Here is a 17,549-nt window from a genome sequence, read left to right on the forward strand (position 1 = left end):
AAATTTATACCCTGTGATTAAGCAGTCATTACGAATTTGGTTCCAGTTTTGTAATGTTTTTAATCTCAAAAAATTTAAACTTTTTAGTTTACTTTATCAAAATTATTTATTTAAACCTTCATTAAGTGATCCTACCTTTCTTCTTTGGAGGAATAAAGGAGTTTATTCCTTCACAGATCTGTTCCAAGATGGTTGATTGATGTCTTTTGAGAAATTAGTAACTAAATACTCTCTCTTGTATTCACATTTCCTGCAATATCTTCAGGTCAGACACTTCCTACAAGAATACTTAAGTAATTTTCCATATATACAGGATTCTGACCTGTTAGGTATTATTTTAAAAATGAATCCTTTAGTGAAGGGTTTTACTGGGAAAATTTATAATTTATTGTTACAACAGCACAATTACCCTTCACTTAAGATTAAGCAAGATTGGGAGAGAGCGTTTAACATGACCTTGATAACAGAAGAGTGGTTGCGGATTTTGAAGTTGGTTAACTCTTCTGTGCCAGTCACTCTTTATTTCAATTTAAAATTGTACACTGTTACTATTTGACAAAGGAGAGACTGTCTAAAATGTTTCTTAATGTTGATAGTCAGTGTGACAGATGTAAAACCGAGACAGCCACATTGACATATATGTTTTGGTCGTGTTCTGTACTGAAACATTTTTGGAAGTCTATTTTCTCTACAACTTCTAAAGTTTTAAAAATTAATTTACAACCTAATAAATTGACAGTTTTATTTGGTAAAATCCCTCAGTACATTCATGGTACTTCTCCATCAGACCAACATGTAATTGCATTCGTTACATTATTGGCCAGAAGGGCTATTTTGTTGAAATGGAAAGATGCTTCTGCTCCTACTTTGATACAATGGTTTTCTCAGATGATGCTATGTCTTAGTTTGGAGAAAATCAGAAGTCAAACTTTTGATCCTCAATTTGATTTTGAGAAAAGGTGGGGTTCCTTCGCCCACTACTATCATCTGATTTGAGTTAATTAATATGGTTTCCTTCCAATTTTTCTTTAAGGGGATTTGAGTCGGCGGATTGATGTTTCTTTATAGAAGCTTGTTTGATGTATATCTCCGGGGTTGTGCTTCCAATGGTTTTTTTTTTGTTTTTTTTTCAGTTAGTAGGGGTTCTTTCTTTTCCTTCCTTTTCCTTTCAAAAAAAATTCTTAACACTTTATTTTTTTGTTTATTATTGATATATTGCTTAGCTTTGTTAATCAGTTATTTGCTAATTTAATTCTTTATTGTACATAATGACATGTTGACTTAATGTATCTTTTTTTGGTTGATCTTCAATAATAATTAATGAAAAAGATTTTAAAATGAAAGCCCCTACACTTCTTAGCTTAATGGGTGCAAGGACGTACCATCTCTTACACAACTTAGTAATCTCTGAAAAGCCAGCAAGCAAGATGTTCAATGAAATTGTTACAATTTTACAAAATCACTCGAGTCCTAAACTGCTGGTAATCGCTGAGAGATTTAGATTTTACAAAAGGAACCAGTCAAAAGATAAAAGCCTTTCTGAATACATTACAGAACTACGCAAACTTTCTGAGTACTGTGACTTTAGAAATGGCATTTCTAAAGCATCAAGGGATAGGTTTGTATATGGAATGCATAGTCAAAGCACTCAAAAGAGGCTACTGTCCAAAAGAGACCTAACCTTAGAACGGGCATTGACCATTGCAATATCGTTAGAGACTAGCAAAGGATGCAGCAGAACTACAGGAAAGGAAGTTAGAATGTAAAATACACAAGATGTCCCTGAATAGTGCAAAAAGCCAAAAATGTTATTGATGCAGGAAATCCTTCCATGGTGCAAAGAAAAAGTCTGCAGAAAGTATCAGAGACAAGGTCACATGGAGAGTGTACAAGACAGACAAAAAGCACAACCTAGTGAAAAGTCTCAAGTACAAAACTAAGCAAATACATAAAGTTATTGAATGTAAATCAGAATTAGACCACACAGAGTCTGACAAAGGTGAACAGTCATACCTAGAACTGCATAGAATTACCACAGTATGATATGGATCATAATAGATGTGTCTGGCATAAAGACAGAAAATGGAGCTGGATACAGGGTCAGCTGTGTCTATAATTCCAGAGGCTGACTACAACACACTGTTTTCTGAGATCTCATTAGAGAAGACCTCAGTGATGCTGACACAGGTGAAAAATTGTCTTCCAAAGGTAAACTGAAGGTGAATGTGATGTGTGGAATACAAAAACAGCATTTAGAACTTTACGTATTGGAAAGTAGAGGGCCAGCACTTTCTGGATGTGAATGGTTGAGAAATATCCAACTGGACTGGCACTTAATCAATATGGCATCAACAGGCAACTGCAGTCCAAATCGTAGCACTAAACAGAGGCTGTCATAGCTGTTTAATGCTAATCAGAAGGTGCTTGAGAAGGAAACATAAATAGATCGAAGACTTGGCCGAAAGCTGATTGGGGTGCCAAGAAGATCAACCTGCATCCCCACAGGCAGTGTTACACCCGTGGGCTGCCTTCACCACATATTGACGCTGCTGGGCCATTCATGGACTCCGTGTTCCTGATTGCTGTGGATGCTCACTCAAAGTGGTTGGAGGCCATACCAATTAAGTCAACCACCTCAGCAAAGACTGTCTCCGCTCTGAGGACTATCTTCATCAGAAAGGGCTTACCAAAACAAATTATGAGTGACAATGGACCACAGTACATGTCAGAAGAATTCCGACTGTTCATGAAGAAAAATGGCAAAAGACTTTCAAGTCAGCTCCTCACCACCCAGCAACCAATGGACAAGGAGGACATTTCTCTACAGCACATGGTGGAGAACTTTTTTGTGTATCGGAACTCTGTTCATGTAACAACAAGTCAAACACCTGCAATGCTGTTAACGAACAGGAATCTGAGATCTCATGTAGACCTCCTGAAACCAGATCTGTGGAGGAAAGTGCAGAATAAACAGTTCAGCCAGTTTCCAAGTGAAGTAGCAAGGAGCTTTGAGATTGGACTGGAAGTCCAAGCATGTGATTACCAAGACGGTAAGTAGACACCCAGTAGAATAGTTACAAGAATTGGACCGCTGATGCACACAGTGGATGTTGGAGATCAGGCATGGAGATGTCTGTGAACCAGATACTGGATGCACAACCGAAACACACACTGAGTTTTGAGTTAACTGCATCCAACAAGACAAACACATTACAGTCACTGGACTTACCTCTCAGTGATTGTGTCACTGACAGGAATGTGACACAGGAAACCGAGAACAATGTCTTAGACAAGACACCTACCAAACTTGATATCACCCCACAGGTCCAGGGGCGTAACAAAAATGTTACTGTTGACAAGACACCTGCTAAACTTGACGACACTCCACAGGTCCAGAGGCACTATCCTGAAAGAAACAGAGTGCCACCAAAAAGACTGAATCTTTAGAACTGTGAAGTTAGTTATGTGCTGTTATTGTGAAAGCGTGTTTATTTGGAATATGGGTTTATGAAAGGGAAATGGAATGCTTTGTACATATACAGTTTTATGTTGCATTAATCCAAAGGGCAGGGGAAAGTGTAATGTATGGATCTATTTTTTTGAGAGCAATGGCACCCCCCACCACCTTAGTACTACATATTGATTTGTTGTCTGCGCATGTACTATTGTCTCTGCATGTGCATTGCTCTCTCTCTCTCTCTCACTGCAATGTGAATACACCCATTAAAGCCATCTCCCGTGTGCATGCTTTTATGTAATATACATGTAGTTGTGCACAGACACAACAAAAACTTCCAAGGGGGTTTGAATACTTTTTATAGGCACTGTATAATGCACTGTGTGTTAAATGGAACCTGAACATGATTCATAACTACGTAATACTTCAAGTGAAATGCACTTTCAAATAATTTAATGTGACTGACTCTTGATATCAGCAGAGTCCCACAAATACCTGAGATTCCTGACTAAATCATGTTTTACCAACTGTGTATCAGCCTGGCACCATGGTAGTTTTAAAGTGACTGGATCAGTCCCACTTCAAGATTGGAAGACATGAACTTCACACCTGAAAACTTTGCATTGTTAAAATCACCATGGAATACAGCATGCAAACAGGCCCTTCAGCTCAACTCATCCAAAGATGCGTTTCTAAGCTAATCCTATTTATCTACATTTGGCCCATATCCCTCCAAACCTTTCCTATCCATGTACCTTCCCAAATGCCAATACAGGTAGTCCCCGAGTTACGAACGTCCGACTTACGGACAACTCATATTTACAAACCGAGGAAGAACGCCGTCCGCCATTTTAAGTCGGATCGTGACGCCGTCTGCCATTTTAAGTCATTGCCGTTGACACTGCGTTGAGTGTTTAACTTTGTATTTGGCTTAAATTTTTCTTAGTAAGATTCACCGACCCCGCCCGCAACCCCCCCCCCCCGTTCCGGTCGGATGGTGGCGCAGTGAGATCAGCGCCGGGCTGGAGAATGGAGTTTCCCAAGTCTGATGCAGTGATAGACTGTTCCCGTGCCGGGTTGATGTCGATCTAGTGACTCCGTACCATTTGTGCTGGGTTGATGTCAAGCTCGCAACTCGACCTCATAAAAAAAACACTGCCACCTCCAGTTTAAATTCCTACACGGAATATTGTGGATGATCAAATACCCAAACCCAGCACAGCCTGCACTTGTCCCATTTAGCCTGTCTCAATGCGGTGGTCCCTAGGACCCAGCGGACCTTGGGATGCCAGCAAAGATCAGGAGCCGTCGCCCACAGTGCTTCTGTTCCATTGATGGGAAGCGATCGCGATTGAAAATAAAGTGGAAATGATAAAGCGTCTGGAAAGAGGTGAAACGCCATCAGTCATTGGAAAAGTGTTAGGCTACAGTCTGTCAACGATCGGAACAATTTTAAAGGATAGCGGATAAAGTGAGAATAATGGAGCACGTGAAAGGCGCTGACCCGATGAAAGCTACAATTATTACTAAGCAACGCAGTGGTTTAATTATTGGAATACATACGTTTCTTAAGTGTTTTATATGCATAGAAAGGTAAAATATATACTATATACTAAGACAAACGTTTGACTAAGTGACGCTAAATAATACCGGATGTACTTGTTCCGACTTCCGTACAAATCCGACTTAAAGACAGACTCAGGAACGGAACTCGTACATAACCCAGGGACTGCCTGTACCATCTCCTCGGGCTGCTCATTCCATATATGCACCTCCCATTGTGTGGAAACTCTTGTCCCTCAGATCCCCTATAAATCCCTCCCCTCTCACCATAAACCTATGGCTACTTGTTCGCATCTCCCATAGGCCCACCTACCTTTACCTATTCTGTTGCAATACTAGATGAGCTCAAATACTTTTTGTCTCACAATCAAGATTTTGTACATGAGATTTTGCTGGGTCAGAAGTCACTGCCCCCCTTGACTACATAATAGTGAACACATCAAAACAATTAACTAGCAATGCAGCACTTCAGAAAACTTGAAAACATAATGCCATTGTGGAATACCTGCAGACTGTTTCAGTAGATTCCCTTCCCTCAGAGCCTTTACAGATTTGGCTGGATTTCAGTTACAATGTTGCAGCTTGAATGGATTTCCTAAGCTATAATCAGCATGCAAAATAGATAATTTATTCAGTTCACTTTTGTGGCATATCACATGATTTTGATTGTGTTACCACTACAGAATCACCTTTGTGCAGAGGATCCAAAGATAAATACTAATTCTGGTACCACAGTAATCACTGAAATAATAATTAGGTTAGTTCCACAACTGAAAGGCATTCTGTTTTACTAGTTTACTGGTGTCTGGTGCTCTACAGGCTAATATGCAATAAGTGAAGGCCAAGGAGCTAGTTAATTATCCAGATGTATACTGCAACGAACATGGTGTTTTTTAAAAGATCACAATCAACACAATAAAGGAAACACTGTGTCAAAAATATACTTTCTTTGAGCAACTCATCTTCAAGTTTGGTTCAATGATTAAAACAAAAACAAACCTTTTGGTCCAATCTTTGCCATAATAGAATGTAGTTGTATCATAATCTCTTCATTTGGTGGAAAATCCTTACTGGCACTAAACAGCAATTGAAGCAGAATCTGACTCCCTCCTTTGGAGACCAAAATGCTACACCTGCGCCCTCCACCTGGAAAATATACATTACTTTCAGAAAGTAATTAATCTATATGGAGCATGTTGCAAATAAAACCTCGATGTATGTGTTATTTTATGAATGGCAGGAATCTAATTTTCTGGATTTCATTACACAATTATTTTTACACAAAGATGTTTGTTTCTATCAATAACATTAAAAATTACAACAAACATAAAACACCATCATGATATCCAAAACAAGAGTCTTTGTTACTTGTTGTTAATATTCTTCTGCAGAATTAACAACATCTGTAAAAATTTTTCTAAAATTCTATTTCACACCAGGAGTGGCCCACCACTTCTTCCTCGAACAGAGACCTAACCAGATCCTCTCCACCAATGCAGTCACTCACCTGGTTGAATTTGACCGCATGTTGAATAACAATTCCTCCTACTCACTTTTCACAGATCAAAGATATATCTACAGGCACTTAAATGGACCCAAGCTACGTTGTTTTTTGTTTTAAAAGGTCCAACATTCACAACTCTTTTTATGGTACATCAACAACAGCAATGGTACTGCTTCCTCCAATTCAAAGGTTCAAGGGTTCATTTTATTGTCAAAGCACACATGTACGGTATAACTCTGATATTCAACTTCTCCAGGTAGCTGTGAAATACATAAAAACCATGGGAGTCGTTGAAAGAGAAGATGTTAACACTCACCCACCTTCAAGATAAAGAAACAAGACTCGCAAACCCCAAACCCTCCCTCACTCAAAAAGCAGATCACCCACCCAGAAGATGGCAGCCCACACTCCACACCACCTCCCTTACAAAAACGAACAGCCCCAACATCACCAAACCCCCAATCCCCTCTCCTACATGAAAAAACAACAGATCGCCCATGCCAAAAAAACACCAAGAAAATCAGACCCCAAATCTCCACCTATTCCCCCACACCAAAACCAACACGTTGCCCACCTGGAACCCCAACTCGCCATAACACAGAAAACTGAAGGAGAGCAATATAAACTATAATCCAATAATCACATAAATCTCTCAATTTCAAAACATCCTCCCACCAGAACCGAAGAGAGCAGCCACTCGAACTCAGTCCTTCCACGAAGAGTTGACCACTGCAGTCAACCTGCGGGTGTCTAACCACCGCGCCACCAACCTGTAGAGAGCAACCGCTGACCTCCTCCGCATTCACATTCATGCTTCAATCTTCCTGGCGCTTCAAAATGGAGTCAATCATGGCATCCCGTCTTTGATCTTCTGCACGAGGCAGCTCTTGCTTGCGATCCTCTTCAAGGACAGCAGAGCACCAGATCACTCAATCAACTCCAAATTGCACTTCACAGACTCCAGTAGTCTCCGAAACACAATCAAGACAAAGCAAGCAAGCAGAAGGCTTAGAAAAAGTGAAGTAACTGAAGAGATTTGCAATCTGGAAGATGTTGCCCAAGGAATCGTTGTCCACTGGCACCCGAAATCTTGTATGGAACTCAAAAATTTCATCCCTCGTTTTTAATTTCCACCCTGCTCTTGGCTTATCATGGTCCATCTCGAACTCTTCCCTTCTTTTACTGGTTCTCTCCATCTCTACCTTAGGTGATGGGTGAGACAAAAGTCCAAAGATTCCCTTCAGTTGGAGGTACCAATTATAGGTATCAATAAGTTTTTATCCCCCCCCCCCATAATTCCATTTGAATTCCCAAACAAACAAATGGTCTATGGAGGTTTATTGAAATGCCAAACATTAACTTCTTCACTTTTCACTTGGCTTTCCACCCCTACTCCACTGTTTTGTTAACAAGTGCTGACATGGATATCAAACACTGTTGGAGTGCTGATATTGAATGGATCAGACTAAAGAGATAATTGGTGTAGCTTTGCTTTTGTGTGGTGTCTTACTGAGACTTAAAGCAATGGCATTACACAATTATTAAGATACTTTAATAAGAGATACATTTTTGTTCTCAATTTTTACATTAATCTCTAAACACCAAGTTCACGCTGAGCAAGCAGCACTTTTCTGCTCTTAAATGGAAAAAACAAGCAAAATTGTCAACTGGTAGTTTTAGATCTCTTAAAACCCTAGTTCAGCCAATCTAATGCCAAAAACCTATTAAGAAATTAATTGGAAGTTGCATGTTCTCCTTGTGACTATTTGTTCAGGCCCTCTGGCTTCCTCCCACATCTCAAGGGCATGCTGTTTCATTTGCTTCTGTGAACTGCCCGTGGTGTAGGTGGTGCCACAAGAATCAGAGAGATTGATGGGGATGAGAGAAAGAATAGCTTACAAAGAAATGCGCAAGAGAATGAGATTGATTAGAATACTCAAGAAGCTAACAGAGTCAATGCAGTTCTCCTATTTATTAAGAAAAAACATCAAACAGGAATGAAAAAAATCACTTTTTTCACTTTAATAGACTGACATTATTGTATAAACATATATCGATGTGGGATTAGCTTGTATTAAAAAATTTAGTTAGAATGATTGACGAAGGAAAGCTAGCAATTCTGCAATGAAGAGAACTGTTTTAGAAAAGTTTTTATTCATTGCGCCCCCATACAGAAATACAAAGGAAGTGAGCAAAGTTATTGATCCTAATACAGCTTTGATATCCTATATCTGCATATGCATGTAAACCTATTTATCATAATTCAGAGTACATTACAGGAATTCTGCTCACTTCGACTTCATCCCAGAACAATATATTTCCTTCCTGGTGGTGTTTTTTTAACTACCTGTTCGTTCAAATTTCAAGACAGAAAAACATGATTTAATTTAAGAAGATTCGGGGAGACAAAACATTAACATTGGAAAATTGGTAGGATAAACAGATTTTTTTAAACTTGTAAATACTCATATCAATACAAGTGTCATATATCACTATAAAACATCACCATATCCAACTGTGGGGTAAGGCACTTTGGGAAGTCAAGTTCTGGAAGAACATGTAGAGCAAATGGAAAATAACACTGAGAACTTGGGGTGCAATTCCATAGCTCCATGAATGCAGAGGTAGAAATGCATAGAATAACTATGTAATTTGGTAAGCTTACTTTCATAAGCCAAGATATTGTATAAAAAAGTTAGAAATTCATCTTGCAGCTGTATAAAATCTTCAATAAAAGAGGCTTGGAGTATTACATACAGTTCTGGTTGCCACTCCAGAGGAAGGATGTGGTAGCAATAGAGAAAATGTAGAAGAGATTCATCAGGCTGTTATCTGGAATGGAGGGTGGTAGTTATAAGGCAAAACTATATGGAAACACAGAAAACCTACAGCGCAATACAGGTCATTTGGCCACAATGCTGTGCTGAACACTAAAGTTACCCATAGCCCTCTATTTTTCTAAACACCATGTACCTATCCAGGAGTCTCTTAAAAGACCCTATTGTATCTGCCTCCACGACCATTGCCAGCAGCCCATTCCACACACTCACCACTCTGCATAAAAAATTTACCCCTGACATCTCCTACTACCAAGCACCTTAAAAATGTGCCCTCTCGTGCTAGCCACTTCAGAAAAAGCCTCTGACTATCTACACGATCAATGCCTCTCATCATCTTATACACCTCTATCAGGTCAGGTCACATCTCATTCTCGATTCACTCAACCTATTCTCATAAGGCATGCTCCCCAATCCAGGCAATATCATATAATATAATCATCTAACAATCACAGCATGGAAACAGGCCATCTCGGCCCTCCTAGTCTGTGCCGAACTCTTAATCTCACCTAGTCCCACCTACCCGCACTCAGCCCATAACCCTCCACTCCTTTCCTGTCCATATACCTATCCAATTTTACCTTAAATGACACAACTGAACTGGCCTCTACTACTTCTACAGGAAGCTCATTCCACACAGCTATCACTCTCTGAGTAAAGAAATACCCCCGTGTTTCCCTTAAACTTTTGCCACCTAACTCTCAAATCATGTCCTCTCGTTTGAATCTCCCCTACTCTCAATGGAAACAGCCTATTCACGTCAACTCTATCTATCCGTCTCAAAATTGTAAATACCTCGATCAAATCCCCCCTCAACCTTCTACGCTCCAATGAATTGAGACCTAACTTGTTCAACCTTTCTCTGTAACTTAAGTGCTGAAACCCAGGTAACATCCTAGTAAATCGTCTCTGCACTCTCTCTAATTTATTGATATCTTTCCTATAATTCAGTGACCAGAACTGTACACAATCTTCCAAATTTGGCCTTACCAATGCTTTGTACAATTTTAACATTACATCCCAACTTCTGTACTCAATGCTCTGATTTATAAAGGCCAGCATTCCAAAAGCCTTCTTCACCACCCTATCTACATGAGACTCCACCTTCAGGGAACTATGCACTGTTATTCCTAGATCTCTCTGTTCCACTGCATTCCTCAATGCCCTACCATTTACCCTGTATGTTCTATTTGGATTATTCCTGCCAAAATGTAGAACCTCACACTTCTCAGCATTAAACTCCATCTGCCAACATTCAGCCCATTCTTCTAACCGGCATAAATCTCCCTGCAAGCTTTGAAAACCCACCTCATTATCCACAACACCTCCTACCTTAGTATCATCGGCATACTTACTAATCCAATTTACCACCCCATCATCCAGATCATTTATGTATATTACAAACAACATTGGGCCCAAAACAGATCCCTGAGGCACCCCGTTAGTCACCAGCCTCCATCCCGATAAACAATTATCCACCACTACTCTCTGGCATCTCCCATCTAGCCACTGTTGAATCCATTTTATTACTCCAGCATTAATACCTAACGACTGAACCTTCTTAACTAACCTTCCATGTGGAACTTTGTCAAAGGCCTTGCTGAAGTCCATATAGACTACATCCACTGCCTTACCCTCGTCAACATTCCTCGTAACTTCTTCAAAAAATTCAATAAGGTTTGTCAAATATGACCTTCCACGCACAAATCCATGCTGGCTACTCCTAATCAGATCCTGTCTATCCAGATAATTATAAATACTATCCCTAAGAATACTTTCCATTATCTATAATTGCTAGGCTTACTTCTAGAACCCTTTTTAAACAATGGAACCACATGAGCAATACGCCAATCCTCCGGCACAATCCCCGTTTCTAATGACATCTGAAAGATCTCCGTCAGAGCTCCTGCTATCTCTACACAAACTTCCCTCAAGGTCCTGGGGAATATCCTGTCAGGACCCGGAGATTTATCCACTTTTAAATTTCTTAAAAGCGCCAGTACTTCCACCTCTTTAATTGTCATAGGTTCCATAACTTCCTTACTTGTTTCCCACACCTTACACAATTCAATATCCTTCTCCTTAGTGAATACCGAAGAGAAGAAATCGTTCAAAATCTCTCCCATCTCCCTCGGCTCCACACATAGCTGACCACCCTGATTCTCTAAGGGACCAATTTTATCCCTCACTATCCTCTTGCTTTTAATATAACTGTAGAAACCTTTCGGATTTACTTCCACCTTATTTGCCAAACCAAACTCGTATCTTCTTTTAGCTTTTCTAATCTCTTTCTTAAGATTCCTTTTACATTCTTTATATTCCTCGAGCAATTCCTTTACTCCATGCTGCCTATATCTATTGTAGACATCCCTCTTTTTCTGAACCAAGTTTCTAATATCCCTTGAAAACCATGGGGCTTTCAAACCTTTAACCTTTCCTTTCAACCTAACAGGAACATAAAGATTCTGTACCCTCATAATTTCACCCTTAAATGACCTCCATTTCTCTATTACATCCTTCCCATAAAACAACTTGACCCAATCCACTCTCTCTAAATCCCTTCGCATCTCCTCAAAGTTAGCCTTTCTCCAATCAAAAATCTCAACTCTAGGTCCAGTCCTGTCCTTCTCCATAATTATATTGAAGCTAATGCTATTGTGATCACTGGACCCGAAGTGATCCCCAACACATATATCTGTCAGCTGACCTATCGCATTCCCTAACAGGAGATCCAACACTGCCCCATCTCTAGTCGGTACTTCTATGTATTGTTGCAAAAAACTATCCTGCACACATTTCACAAACTCTAAACCATCCAGCCCTTTTACAGAATGAGCTTCCCAATCTATGTGTGGAAAATTAAAATCTCCCACAATCACCACCTTGTGTTTACTACAAATATCTGCTATCTCCTTACACATTTGCTCTTCCAACTCACGCTCCCCATTAGGTGGCCTATAATACACTCCTATCAGTGTTACTACACCTTTCCCATTCCTCAATTCCACCCAAATAGCCTCCCTAGAGGAGCTCTCTAATCTATCCTTCCAAAGCACCGTCATAAGATTTTCTCGGACAAGCAATGCAACACTTCCTCCTCTGGCCCCTCCTACTCTATCACACCTGAAGCAACTAAATCCAGGAATATTTAGCTGCCAATCACACCCTTCCTGCAACCATGTTTCACTAATAGCTACAACATCATAATTCCAGGTATCAATCCATGCTTTAAGCTCATCCATCTTTCTTACAATGCTCCTAGCATTAAAATAGATACATTTAAGATACTCTCCACCTCCTCCTCTCTTTTCATCCCTAACAATGCATTCAAATTTATTATCCTTATCTTTCTTCTCCCCTACATCTTCGGGCTGAGCGCAACCCTTCTCCATCACCTGCCTTTCCTCCCTCACACACTGTCTATTTACCTGCTCTACTGGTGAACTAACCTCCTCTCCCATAGTTTCCTCAAATTGATTCCCGCCCCCCCAATCTTACTAGTTTAAAGTCTGCCCTGTAGCCCTAGCAAACCTCCCCGCTAGGATATTGGTCCCCCCAGGATTCAAGTGTAACCCGTCCTTCTTGAACAGGTCACGCCTGCCCCAGAAGAGGTCCCAATGATCCAGAAACTTGAATCCCTGCCCCCTGCTCCAATCCCTCAGCCACGCATTCATCCTCCACCTAATTCCATTCTTACTCTCACTGTCGCGTGGCACAGGCAGTAATCCCGAGATTACTACCTTTGCGGTCCTTCTTCTTAACTGCCTTCCCAACTCCCTATACTCTCGTTTCAGGACCTCTTCCCCTTTCCTACCTATGTCATTGGTACCTACATGTACCACGACCTCTGGCTCCTCACCCTCCCACTTCAGGATATCTTGGACGCGATCAGAAACGTCCCGAACCCTGGCACCAGGGAGGCAAACTACCATCCGGGACTCCTGATCACCTCCACAGAACCGCCTGTCTGAACCCCTGACTATCGAGTCCCCTATTACTATGGTCCTCTTTCTTCTATCCCTACTCTTGTGAGCTACAGGGCCGTCCTCTGTGCCGGAGGCCCGGCCACTGTCACTTCCTCCAGGTAGGCTGTCCCCCCCAACAGTACTCAAACATGAGTACTTATTGTCAAGGGGTACAGCCACTGGGGTACTCTCTAGTACCTGCCTCTTCCCCTTCCTGACCGTGACCCACCTATCTGCCTCCCGTGGCCCCGGAGTGACCACCTGCCTGTAACTCCTCTCTATCACCTCCTCACTCTCCCTGACCAGGCAAAGGTAATCGAGCTGCAGCTCCAGTTCCCTAACTCGGTCCCTCAGGAGCTGCAGTTCGGCGCACCTGGCGCAGATGTGGACGTCCAGGAGGCTCGGAGACTCCAGGATCTCCCACATCCGACACCGAGAACAACAAGCTGCCCTCACACTCATACTTCCCGAATAACTAAAAATAACAAGGAGAACTAAAAGATAAGCCTACTGTGCCCTCTGAGCCCAAGCCCTACACTCTGCTCCCGGCTCACTCCGCTGCCCACAAACGAAGCTGCCCACTGCTTAAGGCTGTGTTCTTTTTATATCTTCCATCCTTCCCAGGCCTCCTTCACGCGCCTGCGCAGTCCCGCCTCTCAGAACTCCGATCTGAGAAGCAATTTGAAAATGGCCGCCGCCACACTTCCTCTCAAAGCCTCGCTGTCTCCTTCCAAAAGACAACTGTATCCTTGTAGATCTCCTCTGCACCCTTTCTATAGTTTCCATATTCTTCCTGTAGTGAGGTGACCAGAACTGAGCACAGTATTCCAAGTGGGGCCTGACCAGGGTCACAGAAACATAGAAAACCTACAGCACAATACAGGCCCTTCGACCCACAAAGTTGTGCCGAACATGTCACTACCTTAGAAATTACTAGGCTTACCTGTAGCACTGTCTTTTCCTAAGATCCATGTACCTATCCAAAAGTCTCTTAAAAGACCCTATCGTATCCGCCTCCACCACCGTTGCCGGCAGCCCATTCCACGCACTCACCACTCTCTGAGTAAAAAACTTAGCCCTGACATCTCTGTACCTACTCCCCAGTACTTTAAACCTGTGTCCTCTTGTGGCAACCATTTCAGCCCTGGGAAAAAGCCTCTGACTATCCACACGATCAATGCCTCTCATCATCTTTTACACCTCTATCAGGTCACCTCTCATCCTCCGTCGCTCCAAGGAGAAAAGGCCGAGTTTACTCAACCCATTTTCATAAGGCATGCTCCCCAATCCGGGCAACATTCTTGTAAATCCCCTCTGTAGCCTTTCTATGGCTTCCACATCATTCCTGTAGTGAGGCAACCAGAACTGAGCACAGTATTCCAAGTGGGGTCTGATCAGGGTCCTATATAGCTGCAATATTACCTCTCGGCCCCTAAATTCAATTCCACGATTGATGAAGGCCAATGCATCGTATGCCTTCTTAACCACAGTCAACCTGCGCAGCAGCTTTAAGTGTCTGATGGACTTGGACCCCAAGATCCCTCTTATCCTCCACAATGCCAAGAATCTTATTTTGCCATTATATTTGACCTACCAAAATGATCCACCTCACACTTACCTGGGCTGAACTCCATCTGCCACTTCTCAGCCCAGTTTTGCATCCTATCGATGTCCCACTGTAATCTCTGACAGCCCTCCACACAATCTACAACACCCCCAACCTTTGTGTCATCAACAAATTTATTAACCCATCCCTCCACTACCTCATCCAGGTCATTTATAAAAATCACAAAGAGAAGGGGTCCGAGAACAGATCCCTGCAGCACACCACTGGTCACCGACCTCCATGCAGAATATGACCCATCTACAACCACTCTTTGCCTTCTGTGAGCAAGCCGATTCTGGATCCACAAAGCAAGGTCTTCTTGGATCCCATGCTTCCTTACTTTCTCTTACTTGCATGGGGTATCTTATCAAATGGCTTGCTGAAATCCATATCCACTACATCTACTGCTCTACTTTCATTAACATGTCTAGTCACATGTTCAAAAAATTCTATCAAGCTCATAAGGCACGACCTGCCTTTGAAAAAGCCATGCTAACTATTCCTAATCATACTATGCCTCTTCAAATGCTCATAAATCCTGCCTCTCAGGATCTTTTCCATCAACTTACCAACCACTGAAGTAAGACTCACTGGGTCTATAATTTCCTGGGCTATCTCTATTCCCTTTCTTGAATAAGGGACATCTGCAACCCTCCAATCCTCCAGACAATCCCCATTGACAATGCAAAGATCATCACCAGAGGCTCAGCAATCTGCTCCCTCACCTCCCACAGTAGTCTGGGGTACACCTCATCCAGTTCCGGACACTTATCCAACTTGATGCTTTCCAAAAGCTCCAGCATATATTCTTTCTTAATGTCTATATGTTCAAGCTTTTCAATCTGCTGTAAGTCATCTCTACAATCACCAAGATCCTTTTCCGTAGTGAATACTGAAGCAAAGTATTCATTAAGTATCTCTGCTATCTCCTCCGGTCCCATATACACTTTTCCACTGTCACACTTTTGATCCTATTTTCTCTTGTTTATCCTCTTGCTCGTCACATACTTGTAGAATATCTTGGGGTTTTCCTTAATCCTGCTCGCCAAGGCCTTCTCATGGCCTCTTCTGGCTCTCCTAATTTCATTCTTAAGCTCCTTCCTGCTAGCCTTATAATCTTCTAGATCTCTATCATTACCTAGTTTTTTGAACCTTTCATAAGCTTCTCTTTTCTTCTTGACTAGATTTTCAACAGCCTTTGTAAACCATGATTCCTGTACCCTACCATCCTTTCCTGGTCTCACTGGAACGTACCTATGCAGAACGCCACAAAAATATCCCCTGAACATTTGCCACATTTCTGCTATACATTTCCCTGAGAACATCTGTTCCCAATTTATGTTTCCAAGTTCTTGCCTGATAGCTTCATATTTCCCCTTACTCCAATTAAGTACTTTCCTAAATTGTTTGTTCCTATCCCTCTCCAATGCTATGGAAAATGAGATAGAATTGTGATCACTATCTCCAAAATGCTCTCCCACTGAGAGACCTGACTCCTACCCAGGTCCATTTTCCAATGCCAGATCAAGTACAGCCTCTCCTCTTGTAGGCTTATCTACATACTGTCAGGGAACCTTCCTGAACACACCTAACAAACTTTACCCTATCTAAACCCCTCGCTCTAGGGAGATGCCAATCAATATTTGGGAAATTAAAATCTCCCACCACGACAACCTTGTTATTATTACACCTTTCCAGCATCTGTCTTCCCTATCTGCTCCTCTATGTTCCTGTTACTATTAGGTGGTCTATAATGTTACGAATGTGCCACAGCTCTGAGGGGCCGAAGGGTGCGGGGTAGCCCCCCTCCTTTGTGAGAATAGCAAGATCACTATTAAGTCAGTTCAGGAGACCCAGGAAATGAGAGAAAGACATGCAGAATCCACAAAGAGTTGGAATGTGTCCTGGCCTCCGAAAGGCGGACCCATTGATACCGGCTATTGTCTCTAGGATTCGGACTTGTGTATTGCATCCTGTACTATGCATCGAAGCCCCAGGCAATGAACCGAGGGGGAGGTTGGTGGAGGGATTGCATCATCCCAACCTGATTGACACCTGAGACCCTGTGAGTCAGGATAAAAAGAGGGTCTGTGGGAACAGCCCCTCAGACGCACCAGAAGAAACGCTAACGATCCCGTAATAGCAAAAACCAGTGGAAGGCCACGTGCGTCCTTTTCCGTTTGCCCCGGAATCGGTGGGCCCTGTACCACAGCAGAACGGTTTTTAGCTAACAACGGGGAAATCAACTCCCAACGACTCTCGAAGGATTGACATCATAAAAGGAATGGGCATGTTTTAACCCGTCTTTCTCTCCAACCCAAAAGCTGCAGCTTGAATGAACTGAGTGACTTTTATATTTCCATCGGACAATACATTATCCCCTAGACAACGATAGAGCTATTTCTTATTGATTACTATTAGACCCGCGCTTTTAGATTTAGTATTGACGACGTATATTATCTGTAAGTTTGCCTTGATATTATTTTGTGTATTTTTATCAATTAATACTATTAAAAATAGTACCATCAGACTTCAACAGACCTCTCTATCTTTGCTGGTAAGTGACCCAGTTACGGGGTACGTAACAATAAAAAGACATCCAGTAGAGTTACTGACC

The 17,549-nt window shown here is 41.8% G+C and overlaps 1 protein-coding gene across 9 annotated transcripts in view; it reads right to left on the reverse strand.

The window, feature by feature from the left end:
• agtpbp1 (ATP/GTP binding carboxypeptidase 1) overlaps positions 1–17,549 on the reverse strand; it is a 254,072-nt gene that overhangs the window by 138,252 nt on the left and 98,271 nt on the right. For 8 of the 9 annotated variants that reach the window (XM_073071166.1, XM_073071108.1, XM_073071156.1 and 5 more), the window contains one exon: positions 6,020–6,166. The exons of the other annotated variant lie outside the window; for it this stretch is intronic. In XM_073071166.1, coding sequence (XP_072927267.1) covers positions 6,020–6,166 — 147 coding nt within the window. The remainder of the gene's footprint in view (positions 1–6,019; positions 6,167–17,549) is intronic. 9 annotated transcript variants of the gene reach the window in all.

This window comes from Hemitrygon akajei, chromosome 2 (assembly GCF_048418815.1).
Source record: "Hemitrygon akajei chromosome 2, sHemAka1.3, whole genome shotgun sequence".
NCBI classification, from domain to species: Eukaryota; Metazoa; Chordata; class Chondrichthyes; order Myliobatiformes; family Dasyatidae; genus Hemitrygon; species Hemitrygon akajei.